General features: G+C 57.1%; 1 protein-coding gene across 4 annotated transcripts in view; it reads right to left on the minus strand.

Moving 5' to 3' along the window:
- The window catches only part of HIVEP3 (HIVEP zinc finger 3), a 477,777-nt gene that overhangs the window by 14,194 nt on the left and 451,324 nt on the right, over positions 1-12,259 (minus strand). For all 4 annotated transcript variants that reach the window (XM_086716639.1, XM_086716637.1, XM_086716638.1 and 1 more), the window contains one exon: positions 3,644-3,819. In XM_086716639.1, the coding sequence (XP_086572765.1) occupies positions 3,644-3,819 (176 nt within the window). The remainder of the gene's footprint in view (positions 1-3,643; positions 3,820-12,259) is intronic.

Consider the following 12,259-nt stretch of genomic DNA (forward strand, 5'->3'; position numbering starts at 1 on the left):
GAGAGCAGACGTTCACCACGTGGAACCGCCTTCCCTCCCATACTGTGTGCCCCCCACCCCCATGACAATCACTCTTTATTGAGCACCAGGGACTCTGCCACGCGCCATGCTGGGTGTGGAGGACAGAGATGCTGAAATGAAGATGCAAATGGCTTTATCCTCCAGTCTGGGCTCAGGGGCTCCCAGGAGAAGGTGCCAGTGGCCGCTGGAGGCCGCAGGGAGGAGTCACGGAGTCTGAGGGGGCTCTGCCAGGACAGGCCATGTGGGTTATAGGAGAGCAGCCCCGAGTGTTACCCGGTGCTCTCCCTGCCCTCCCCTCCCCGGACCTCTTCTGTGAACTGAGGGAGGTATACCCAATGGCAGCAGACATCTTCTTTGGCTTGGACACCATTTCTCTGTCAAGGGGCAGAGCCCTGGCTGGCCAGGCAGAGTCCCCAGCTCCACACCAGCTGTCCCACCCCTCACCGGAAGCCCCACAGTCCTGGAATGAAGGAGGAAAGGCAAGTGGATGAACATGATGAGTGGCTGGAAGAGAGGTGGAACTTCCACTGAGAGCATCGTCCAATGACTCTGCGTCATTCAGCTTTGACCAACCGCCCTCCTTCCGTCCCTGCAGGCCTGACAGACTGAGGCCTGCCCACAGCTGTCATCTCCATCTCCTGCGGCGACCGGCGCAAGGGCCTGTACACGGCACAGTCACCCTGCTGGCATCTGGGAACCCTCTAAGAAGAGGAAAGGGGACCCCCGGACCTCCACAGGGACATCCCGGCAGCCTTTCCCGGCACTACCCACTGAGACGCCTCAGCTAGCGCCCAGAGGCCCGAGCTGCCACCACAATGTCCAACACGGAGACGGAGACACAGACAGGCAGACAGAGACGGACAGGAAGGGCTCTCCGGGCCTGGGCGCAGCCAGGTGGTGGTGGTGGAGGGTCCTGAAGACCATCAGGCCCAGCCAGAGCCCAAGGGTGAGGGGAGGGAGGGGATGGCAGCCTGAAGGAAGCCGAGAGCCTAAGAGGAGGCTCCTGAGGTTTCCGAGTGATGGGGAAGGCCCACGCCTCCCGGAAGACACACGGCCCCGGAGGAACAGAAGGCTCAGTGTGCTGCCTTTCCCTCACTCCCGGCACGCAGTGAGGGCCAACGGCAAGCTTTCTCTGCTGCAACTTGCCATCACCCACCCGCCACCAGTCCCTCTCAGAAGTCACGGAGTTTGAGATTCTACCATTTCAGATTCGCTTACTGCTTCGGCTCTGAAGGTATTGTCTTCCGGAAGCCTCTACGAGCATTTGAAGAGAGCTCAGAACCCTCGCTGATCACTGGTTGGGAACAGAGCCTCCTGGGCCTGGCCTTCGGGGTGGCCTGGGCAAGCCTTCACACCCAGGACTCCACGCCCCAAGGCATATGTGGTATCTGCACCCCTCTGTTCAGCTTATACCCTCTGGACCCTCCAGGGCGGGGACTGCCGGTAGGCTTGGCATGGCCTCCAATGAAAAGAACTGCTGGAAAAGAAGTGTTCCTGCCGGGGACCCGGCCTCTCTCAGACCTGACAAAAACAGACCAGGCCTTTCCTCTCCAAAAAGGCAGGGGGACCTGAATAGGGACCCCTCTTTGGAGACACTGCCCTGGCGGAGAACTTAGCCGGATGCGTTTTTCTAGTCTCATGTGTCAAGGTGAAGGCTCTCCGAGATGGTTCTCTGTGTGCTGGGCACAGGGAACCCAAATGGCCCTGGGCTGGGATGCACCCTCAAGACTGGGTTCCTCACAATGAGAACAGAACAGTGTGGTCCCCTGGACGCACCCCACTCCAGAGGCCACTTGATCAGCCACCTGATTTTGCCACTCCTTCTAGGAAAGGGGGGGATCTGCTCAAGAGAGGAAGGTGATGGGGGCGATGCCCTGAGACAGGGGTCCTGGGTTCTAGTTACAGCTCTAGCATTAATGATCACTTGGTTTTGGGGGGGGGGATTCACTTCCTTTCCCTTCAAGGGGGTTTTGGACAAGAGGTTTTTTTACTCTGTTACTTAGACTGTCAATGATTCCCATCTCTCTTCTCCATGAAGGTCCACTGGCTGCCTAAGGCCAGGGGTGGGTGGGGCTGTAGAGGACACATGGGGACAGAGCCCGCACCCAGGGCAGAGGCAGGCGGGGCTGTGCTGTCTTGGACATGGCAGGGCTCTGGGACTGGAAGCATGCACGAGGCAGGGGGCCGGGCTCCAGGCCTATCTGCCTTCCCTGGGGACCTCTTGGAACACTGTTTATGGGACGCCAAGAGAGAAGAAGACCAGAGAAAGAGAGCAGGAGGGACGGCACCTCCATTCCAACCAAAGCCTAAGTGGGAAAGTTTGAGGTCTGCTGAGAATGCCAGAAGGCAGAGGAGGGCAGGGGTCGGTGAACGGGGTTAGGAGACCAGAGGTGGAACTGGGTCAGAGAAGGGCCATGAGCCAGGGGATGTGGTGAGCTGGCCCCTGACCCAGTACAGAGAGAACGGAAGGGGCCAGCAAGAGGAGGAGGAAGTGAGGAAGGCTGGCCACCTCCGCCCGGGCCCCCTCAAAGCTGCGGCCCAACCTCTCTCACTGGGCACAGCTTCACCAACAGAAGAAAGGTCAACGAGTGGCAAAATTGAATCCGTTCTCCAGTTCTTCCTGCAGAAACACCACAAGGCTCCAGTGGGGGCCAGCCTGGAGGCCCCCCACTTGCTCAAAGGAGAAGCCAGGGCCCTCATGCCCCTGCCCCAAGAATCTGCAGCGCACAAGAGGCTGAAGCCACCGGGGAGGGGGGGTGTCCGAGAGCCCCAGGCCTTTCTCTGCTTCACCTCTGTCCCTCTGCTCCTCTACCAGGAAGCAACGGGCGAGCCGCACTGTCTTCCCTGCCTGGCCTGCGGGGACAGTCAACGCCATGAGTGGGGGGAGGGGCTTGATCCAAGTCTCACGGACTCGGCCCCACTTGCTCACACGAAGGGCCGGGCAGCTGCCGCCGGCCAGGCCACCGCCAGCTCCTAGCACAGCTCTGTGGGACGCGTGCCCTCCGTGGCCCGTCCTTCTTCCTTTCTCAGATGACGGCCAGGGCCTGTGCTGACCCTGCTTCGGGGTGCGGCTGGGGCCGGAATGCAAGGCCTGCCAGCCGGGGCGGTTGCGGGGAGAGCGGCGCAGGAGCCGGGCGGGCAGGAACATGGTCTGAGTGGTGAGGAGGGTGGAGGCAGGGGCGAGCGCTGCCATGAGAAGTGACCATGCGAGTGTGCTTAGTGGCTCGGAGTGGAATGGATTTCCAAACGCAAGAGTGGTGGTGACGAGTGCAACTGCTGGAGCTCACCAGCTCAGTGGACAAAGGGCTAAGGAGACATGCAGAAGGACGGGGTGAGGAGATAAAATCAAAACCAGGAACCGTGTGCAAGAGCGCCATCAGGCGGCGGGGGTGGGGAGCGCGCAGGTGGAGGACGGTGTGGGATCCAAGAGGACAGGCTGCGGCAGCCAGGGGGCGCCACTGCCCGGTCTGGAGCCGGCTGCTCGGCCACCTGGGAGCCCGGGGAAGGGGGGTGCCCCAGGCCCCAGGCGGAGAGGTCTGGACCCCTGAGCTCTGTGCTAGGGCTCCCAGAGGGGAGCTCCCTACAGCGGGAAGGGGCAGTGCCCCAGCTGACTGTCTCTTACCTTTGGTTTTAAAAGCAAAGTGACAGTGCTTGCACACATAGGGCCGGACGTCAGTGTGGGTGCGGATGTGTTTCTTCAGCATGCTGGGCTTCTTGCAGCGAATTCCACACTCCTCACAAACATATTTCCCTCGGCCGCGGCCTCGCACATATACATACTCTTCGTTTGATTTGTACCTATGAGCAACAGGCGTCATGGTAAAGGAAAAAAAAAAGAGGAGAAGAGGCAGGTTCCCACCTCAGAAGATGCACACGCTTGCTAGCCGCATCCAGCCCGTTACGGATACCGGGAGAGGAGGACGCGGAACGAGAGAGAACCTCGGGGTGGGGGTGGGGGTGGTCGCCCTGGGGATCCACCATGGACCCCTGCACCTGCCCTGCCCTCCGACAGGTAGGGCTGCCCCCTCTTTTCTCTCTAGAGGCAGCAGACCCTGTGCTTCCTGCCGGGAAGTGAAGCCACCGGTTGGCAGAGGGCCTCCGCTCCAGAGCCAGCCTCCACACCAGCCCACAAGGGACAGCCACTCTGGGCCACCAGAGGAACGACAAGAGTGAGAGAAGGTGACGACCACAGCTCTAGCGGCTACCATTTGCCAAGTGCTCACGCTGTGCTGGGCACTTTACACAAATTGAATCACAGTCACGAGCAAGAGCCCTTCAGAGCTCGAGGCTCAAGCTCTCACAGCCAGAAAGGTATGGAAGGAGGATCTGAATCTGCCCCAAAGCCTATCCGCCTCTCACAACGGGCAACAGTCTGCGAGGAAGCCACCTGGACACTGGTGTGAGGGGAGGTATGAGGGACGGCCATCATTTCCCTGTTCTCAGAGTGAGAAACCAGGAGCCCCGCGCTCTCTGCACGACCCTATCTCCAGATGAGCTGGAAAGCTCTCAGGACCCAGATTCCAGCGATCCCCTAGGGTCACAGGAACAGGGCCAAAAGCTTTCCTAGGGTGGCTCCTGGGGCAGCCAGACCACCTGCCCGGCCTCAGGGCCACCAATGTTCTTGGACCTGAATCAGAATGCTCTTATTTCCACCTAGAAGGAAGCCCAATGAGGTTCACTCGATACGATCCTCATCAAAATGCCTTGTTGGCCTGCTATAGATGTGCACGTCTCCTGACTGGGGCAGGAAAGGCTATGATGGAGACAGTGGAGGGGTTCCTGGATGATTCCAGGAGAGCCTTCTGACTCACAAGGCATGGGTGCCTTAGGGGCGGTGTGGCCTCTTGGCCAGCTGAACATGCCCCAGAACCCAGCAGGAGGCCTGCCTGTGCCCCACACTCGCACTGCACAACATGTCTTTGCCCGGGGGCCTTGGCACTCAAACTCAGAACAGGCGCAGAGGGGCAGGGAGGTGGCTGGGACAGGGTGAGGAAGTTGGGACAGCAGCTGGGACTCAACCCTACTCTGCAGGGACCATCAGCTTATGGCTGCGAGGATGTCACAGGATGACGTGAAAGAAGTGACTCTAAGGGAGGGAGCCAGCAGGCAGCGACAGAGGGATCACTCACACACACTCTCACACGTACTCACACATACACACGTATGCACACCCACACGCACTCCTACTCATACGCATACACTCTCTCACCATGGACCGCTGTCCACAGGTCCCTACGGGTCCTGGCTTTTGTCACCTCAGCTTCGGCCAACGGATGCCTCTTACGTCATCTAAAACCAGGGCGAAGTGGTATCTTGTGCTCAAGGGGAAGAAATGGAGGCCGTGGGGGTGGTTGGTAGGGGGACACGACTCTTGTCACTCTGCTGAAGAGCACCCTATGGGCAAACAGGGGACGGCTATCTCCCAGTGACAGAGGGTCGCATCCAGACAGCAGGACTCCTGGACCCAAAGCAGCTACCCACACCTGATTTTAATTCCTGTGTCCCTCTGTTGCCCCTGGGACCCATTCTGAGATGGAGCATCCTTTTCGCAGCCAGGGAAGAAGTGAGAACGGCTTAGTCTCTTAGCACTGGGGGATCTGCCGCCACCTGGACACCAACCTCCGCTCAGCCCTGCTCGCCGGGTCCACGACACCCTCCCCCTGCTCCAACGTCCATCGACACAGGCATCCCTCGGTGTCCCCCTTCCCTCCACCCCACTGCTGTGGCGGGTGCTGGGCGCTTGGCCCACCATCAGTCTGACTTCTCCTGTGTTTGGGCTCCACCCTAGGCTCAAGCCAACTCAGCATCAGGTACTGGAGTCCATCTTCCGAGGCTGCTCTCGGACCCCTCATTTCTTCCTCTACAGCAAGCCTACACGACAAGCTTACGTGTACACACACGCACAGAAAGGACTCTGTATGAACCTTCAAGGGTTGTGCCTTGACTCGTGTGCCTTGACCATGGAAGGTGTGTGCAACCTGCTGGGGAGCACAAGGGGGCTGGGAAGGGCCAGGGAGGACAGCGAGGGATGAAAGCTGGTCCAGACAGGGACCAGGAACAAAGGCAAGAGGTGTTAAAACGCCCGGAGGATTTGGTGGGTGAAAGCAGATGAGGTGGGTAGGGCGGGACCAACTGGATCACCATCTCCGTCAGGCTGGAATGTCATGCTAAGAAGTGTAGACTCCATCAAAGTTGTCTCAAAGATAAAGTCTCAGACAGAAGATGCTTCCCTGGCCACACAGGGAATGGTGTGGAGGAGGAGAGACTTCGAGTCCCTGTAAGAGGCACATGTCGTAGAACAGGCGGCCATCTGGAGGGGGTAGGGGTCACAGTGAGGCAGAAACAAAGATCAGAGTTTTCAACTTGGCTGGTTCGAGTGATACCATCTGTGGGCTTGGAGGGAAGCAATGCAGGACTCTAGTCTTTTGCTGAGTGTGAGATGCCTGTGAGGAGGACTTGAAGAAATGCCCAGGACACGGCTGGAAATCCTCAGGACTCGGCATATGGGATGCGCAGATTTGTGAGGGGGAAGCTGACCACTCAGGACAGGATTGAAAATAACAGGAGGACAGCGTAAGGGCCTAGAAGGCTCCCAAATGTGAGGGTGGGCAGAAAGACGGCACCAAAGCAGCAACTTCCTGGTAGTTCAGGAGGTTTGGAAGCCAGGGGAAAGGGGCTGGAGGGGGCAGCGGCCAGCTGAGGCAACGTCACGGAGATTTGGAAGAGGATGGTTACTGAGGGGCCCCGGGACTTGTCGAGGGCGGTCCTGGTTGAATGGCTCGGAGCCTATGATTTCTCTGCTCCTTGAAAGCTGGGACCAGGATCCATAAAGCTTTACAGCTTTGTGGTTCCCAAAGGGCCCAGCCCAAGGACAGGCATGGGGCAGCCGTCCTGTGTGGGCTGGACCCTCCTCCTGGGTAGGACCATCCCCCACTTCTCACTTCCCTCCCTCCCCCCCGCTCCCCCCCCACGCCGGGTCAGGATCAGCCCCCCCTTGTTGTGTAGAGGTCCCACCCCTTCCCCAGCAGCTCCAAAGCCTCTGCCTCTGCTTTCTGGCACATTCCGCCATCATGGACCACACACTCAGTTCAATCTTGTCACTAACTGACCAACCAACTGCAAAGCCTCCCTGGACCCACACCCATTCCAGCGACTGCTCCCTCTGCTTCCTTTCTCAGCCCAAGCCTGGAAAGGACGGTCCATGCTTGTTTGTCCATGCCTCCTCACCACCCCGACTCCTGAGCCCCCACAACCCAGCTTCCCTGGCCAGCTGTCCTTGCCAAGGTCACGGGTTGCTAAATCCAAAGGACAGCTGCCTTTTCCTGTCTGCCCTTTGGCCTGCTTTCCAGAGGCGCCTGCTTGGCTTGGTGACCCTTCTCTGCAAGCTCCTTCCTTACCCCTCTCCAGGCTCCAGCCTGCACTCTCCTCTCTTCACCCCTCCCAGTGAACCCCCTCTGTGAACACCTGACTTATCACCCAACAGCCAATGGATACGCTGTTCTCTCCAGCTCTGACCTCTCTGCTGCACATCCAGCTGCCCCCTCAGTATCTTGCCTGGTGGTCGTCAGGCACCTCGCACCCACGTGCCCAGAACCCTGTTCCCATGTCCCTCCTTCAGTACCACCTCCTTCTGGGTGCCTGTCTCCGTAAATGGCATGCACACCTCTGCGGCTGGTGAGGCCGGCAGCCTGGGCTTCCCCCTCAGTGCCTCCGCTGCCTTCTCTCTTTATACTCGGTCCATCACCACAGCCCTGACCAAGTGTGGTCCAAGGAGACCCGCCTCCTGCCCGGACTAGCCAGGGCCACCAGCCTCTCCCCCTTGAGGCTGCATCTTTTCTCCACAGAGCAGCCAGAAGGGCTTTCCCTAACACATGCAGTCCTGCCTCTCCTCCCAGCCTGGGGGCGACGCCCCCCCCATCTCCCTCAGGATAAAGCCCTGCCCCTGCACCACCTGGCCCTGCTACCTCTCCAGAGCCCCGCTCCCCACTGTGCCAAACATCACGGGGCCTCAGAGTCCCTTTCCTCTGGTCTTCTGCCCTCCCCAGCACCACCCCCTTCCATCTGACCAGCTCCTCTGCTCCTTCAGGACTTTGCCAATAGGTCCCTTCCTTTGGAGCCCTCTCTTCCACCTCTGAGCCTGGGGGTCCCACCTGCTCCTCCTTCACACTGTCGAGCTGTGGTTTTCTCACAAGCGTGGTCCCCATGATCCCCATGAAGGAGGGACTGTGTCCGTCTCAGCGCTTGGCCTATCCCCAGGGCTTGGCACAGCGCCTGACACCCAGCAAGTGCCCAGCACATCTGACTGCACACGAGAAAGCCAAACCCAGGCCTTCTCTCCCTGGCTCTGCTATAATCAGCCTCTCGGCCTTGACATCCCCACTCTCGGAGGCTAGAGCACAGGCTCAACCCAATGCTGTGGCCACCCCACGGGCCACATAGCCAGGTCCTCCTAGCCACGATGGACTGGCTGAACACTCCCCACTCCCCGGTAGCAACTGTTCTGCTCACAGGATGTAGGTCAGTATGAGACCTGGGTTCAAGTTCTGGCTCCTGCTTGAGCTTGCCGGGTGACCTTGGGTAGGTCAATTTCAGTCCCTTAGGAAACAATCCATCTTCACTGCCCGGAGATACACCAAGCGCCGTCACATGCCCCGACCTCAACCAGTCCTCCCATCAGCGCTTTACCATTGTCCCCATTTTACAGAAAAGGGAACCAAGGCCCAAGAAGTTTAAGTGACGTGGCCAAGATCAGCCCATCAGCGATCTTTCTGCCCAGCTCCCCATCTCTGCACAGACTTGCTGCCCAAATACTTTCAGATGATGTTGCCCAAGGTTTCCTTAGCACTTTCCTTCTCCAGGATTCCCAGGGCCCTGTAACACTGCAGACAAACAAGAACAGCATCGTTCTCCACCCAGCCCTTCCTGAAAGGGCCGCCAGCGCTGGGTGGGACCCACAGGTGTTGACAGCTAACAGAAAAATGCCCTGCAGAGAGCCGGGGCAGGAAACCAGAAAACCATGGTGGGGCCTCTAGGGGCCCAGTTGTGCCTCCCAGGTTTGCTCGCCCCTCCCCGTCTGCCTAAGGCTGCCCTTGACCCAGGGGGGAGAAGTGAGGGACCCCCTGCCTGTTCTGGGACCACAAGACAGTCCATGCTGACAGGCCTGGAAGCAGCTGACTCACAGCTCCCGGGACAGGGAGCCATTTCTCTGAGCCCCACCTACCTGCCTGTCTTCTGCTTCCCTGACAAACCAGTATCAGCCAGTCCGCGAAATGTTTAGTTTTGTTCTTCAAGAAGAATAGCTGTTTCTCTGGGTTCCAGAATGTCTTAGTTAGAGGGACCTTGAGACCACACAGCTTAACTACCTGAGGCCCAGACTTGTGATGGCCAGGCAGCAAAGCAGCTGAGCCCGGCCAGTCCGACCATGGCCGTGGCACCAGACCCCCTGCCTGGACGCAGCTTTCAGTTCTGCCGTCTTCGGTCAAGCAATGAACAAGGCTGGTGGGAGAGGTCTGGAGGTGCCAGGATCTTCAAGAGCGTCTTATTCTATTCCTCTAATAGAGACGCGAACAGAAATGGAGAGGTTGAGTGTCTTGCCAAAGTTACAAGGCAACTAGAAAGAGGTGACGCAGAGCCTGGAACCCAGATCTGCCCCCAGTGCTCTTACACACGACACGGTATGACCTCCTGCCTTCTGCGGCTTCTCTTCCAATCCCATACCTGATGATGCCGAGCTCCCAGACTGTGAGCATTCAGCACATAACACCTTGGCTTGGGGCTCTAGACACCTCACAGACATTTCTGAAAATTGCAGCTTCCACCAGGCACGCTGGAACTCTGTGTACGTGGCACATCCCTCTGCTCCAGGTCCCAGAAGAGGGCATGTGGTGGAAATTAAATGCATTTCAGTCAAGGTGATGGGGGAGTTGTTCTTGGCTCTGCATATGACAAAGATCCAGCAATGGAGCGGCTCTGCGAGGTAGTGAGCTCCCTGTCACTAGCACTGTTCACCCAGAGGCCAGATGAACAGGCTGGGAGACCAAGGAACAGGAGGAAATTCACGGCTACTGCATGCCCGTGACACGGCCAGCTCAGTGACAGAAGGGGAACAGCTTGTTTACTCCTACGACCTGCTGTAAAATGGGCATATTTATCCACTAAATATTTCACGTTGATTCCAATAAAAATAAATAGATCTATTTATTCCCGCACAAATGGAGGCAGGAATGGGGAGGGTGGCAAGAGGACAGCGCAAGCAGCGGTGGCATGGGGGTGGGGCCTGAAGCGGGCTGGAAAGCAGGATACAGTCCCTCTCTAAAGGGACAGTGGCTACGCCTTTCCAGCCATGTGTTGCATGATGTTGGCTGATCTTCCAGGTTATCGAGAAAACCACAAATACAGATTTTTAAAAAAAATGAATACTATTAGTCTACTCTTATATAGCTCTCCCTGGGTACCAAGCACTACTTAAAATGCTTTCTATGCGTCACCTCTCATTTAAATCACATGGTGGCCCGTTAAGACAGGGGCTCTAACCATCCCCATTTACACCTGAGGAAATGGAGTCACAGAGAGGTTAAGTAACCTGCCCAAGGTCACACAGCCAGTAAGTTAACAGCTACAGTTTGAACACAGGTCACATGTTACAAAGTTCAGGTGCTTAACTGCTATGAAATCACCTGTTTTAAGAGACACAATTCAAGGCAAATAAAATAGAAGGAGAGGCAGATCCAGCCAGAGCTAAACTTCTGGCTCAAAGTAATTTCCCTAAGGTCACGAAGCTGGTAGGGGCACATCTGACCTTCATGACCATGACTTTTTTCTCCACCAAGCTGCGTTTTTCTCTTAAATGAGGGGGGTGAACTCAATGGCCTCCAAGTCACCTTCCTAATCTGAGATCCTATGAGGGTTTTCTGTCGGTATGTTCTTGACCTCTCCATTTATTATTAATATTTTATCATTAAACTCTCACCAGTCCTCCAAATTTGCGGATAATCACTCCAAGCAAAAGCAAGATGCGATCGGAAACGCGCACACCGTCGCTCTAAGTCCCACTTTTGCAGGGAGCCTGTCCTCTGAAGTGAGGCTTAGAGTCCGTTCCCAGGGGTCACTGTGCCCCTATGAGGTCGGGCCACAGTGAGCCCGTCAGCTTGTCTGCAGTGACACGCTCCTGGGGGAGCTCAAAAGGAAAGGACATGGGGAGAGGAACAAGTGCCAGGTGGCAGAGGCCACTGAGCTGTGTACCTGTTACAAATATTTAGTTACCAAGAGGTAGGGAACACACCCCTTGGTGAAAAATAAACTCGGGAGGCTGGGCTGTGGGCCACAGGGGAAGTTCTCGCTGGGTTCTGAGCCCATCCTAGACTCTCCTTTTGCTGGGTTCTGCAGAGATGACATTACATCACAACATCTGGGGTCGGGGGCATGTAATGGGCAGTCCAGGGACAGGCCTGCTGGGCCAGGAATGCCACAGCACGTGTGTAACTCAGGCATGGGCACAGAGCCCACCTGTGGAGTGTCTATTTTAAGCAGCACTCTGTGTATTTACTCAATAATACTTACGAAGGCCTGGTCTGAGCCTGAGGCTGGGCCAGGGCCAGAAATACAAAGCTAAAGAAGACTTTGACCTTGGTCTCAAGTGTGAATTAACAGGTACTTAAAAGATCATAAAACAAAGAGAAAACAGAAGCCCCTCAATGTACAAAGTGCTATGGATGATCGGAGGAGGGCCAGCGAGGGGGAGGGGGAGGGGGTCTTAGGCGGTTTTCCTAGAAGAAACCGCTTTTCATCTGGTAATGTATGGAGTCCAAACCAGGGCACAGGCAGGGGCAGGAGGAAAGAAGACAGATCCCAGAAGTCGGGTGGCCTGACAGAGGCGGGAGGGGAGACCAGGTCAAGGAGCCAGTTTTCTACCTTCCAGAAGGACCACCCCCACTGACGTGAGTCCTTGTCCATTTCGCAGGCTTGCATTTGTGGCACTGGACCATTCCCTGGTTTTACCATCACGACTTGTCATTCTAGGGGCACATCAGTAGACAGCACCAGCTGCCCAGGAGACAGCAGCAGCTCTGGGGACCCAGCAGGCACAGATCTAAGAATAGGAGGCACCTTTTATTCTAAAGACACTGGTACAGTCGGTGGAGATATTGTGGAGTGAATGACCAAGTGCAGACATCCAGAACCACCGGCTAGGGTCAAAAGAATGCAGCCAAAGGCCCTGTTTCCGACCAGACAGGGAGAT

Source organism: Puma concolor, chromosome C1 (assembly GCF_028749965.1).
Source record: "Puma concolor isolate L17-30 chromosome C1, mPumCon1.1.hap2, whole genome shotgun sequence".
Lineage (NCBI taxonomy): Eukaryota > Metazoa > Chordata > Mammalia > Carnivora > Felidae > Puma > Puma concolor.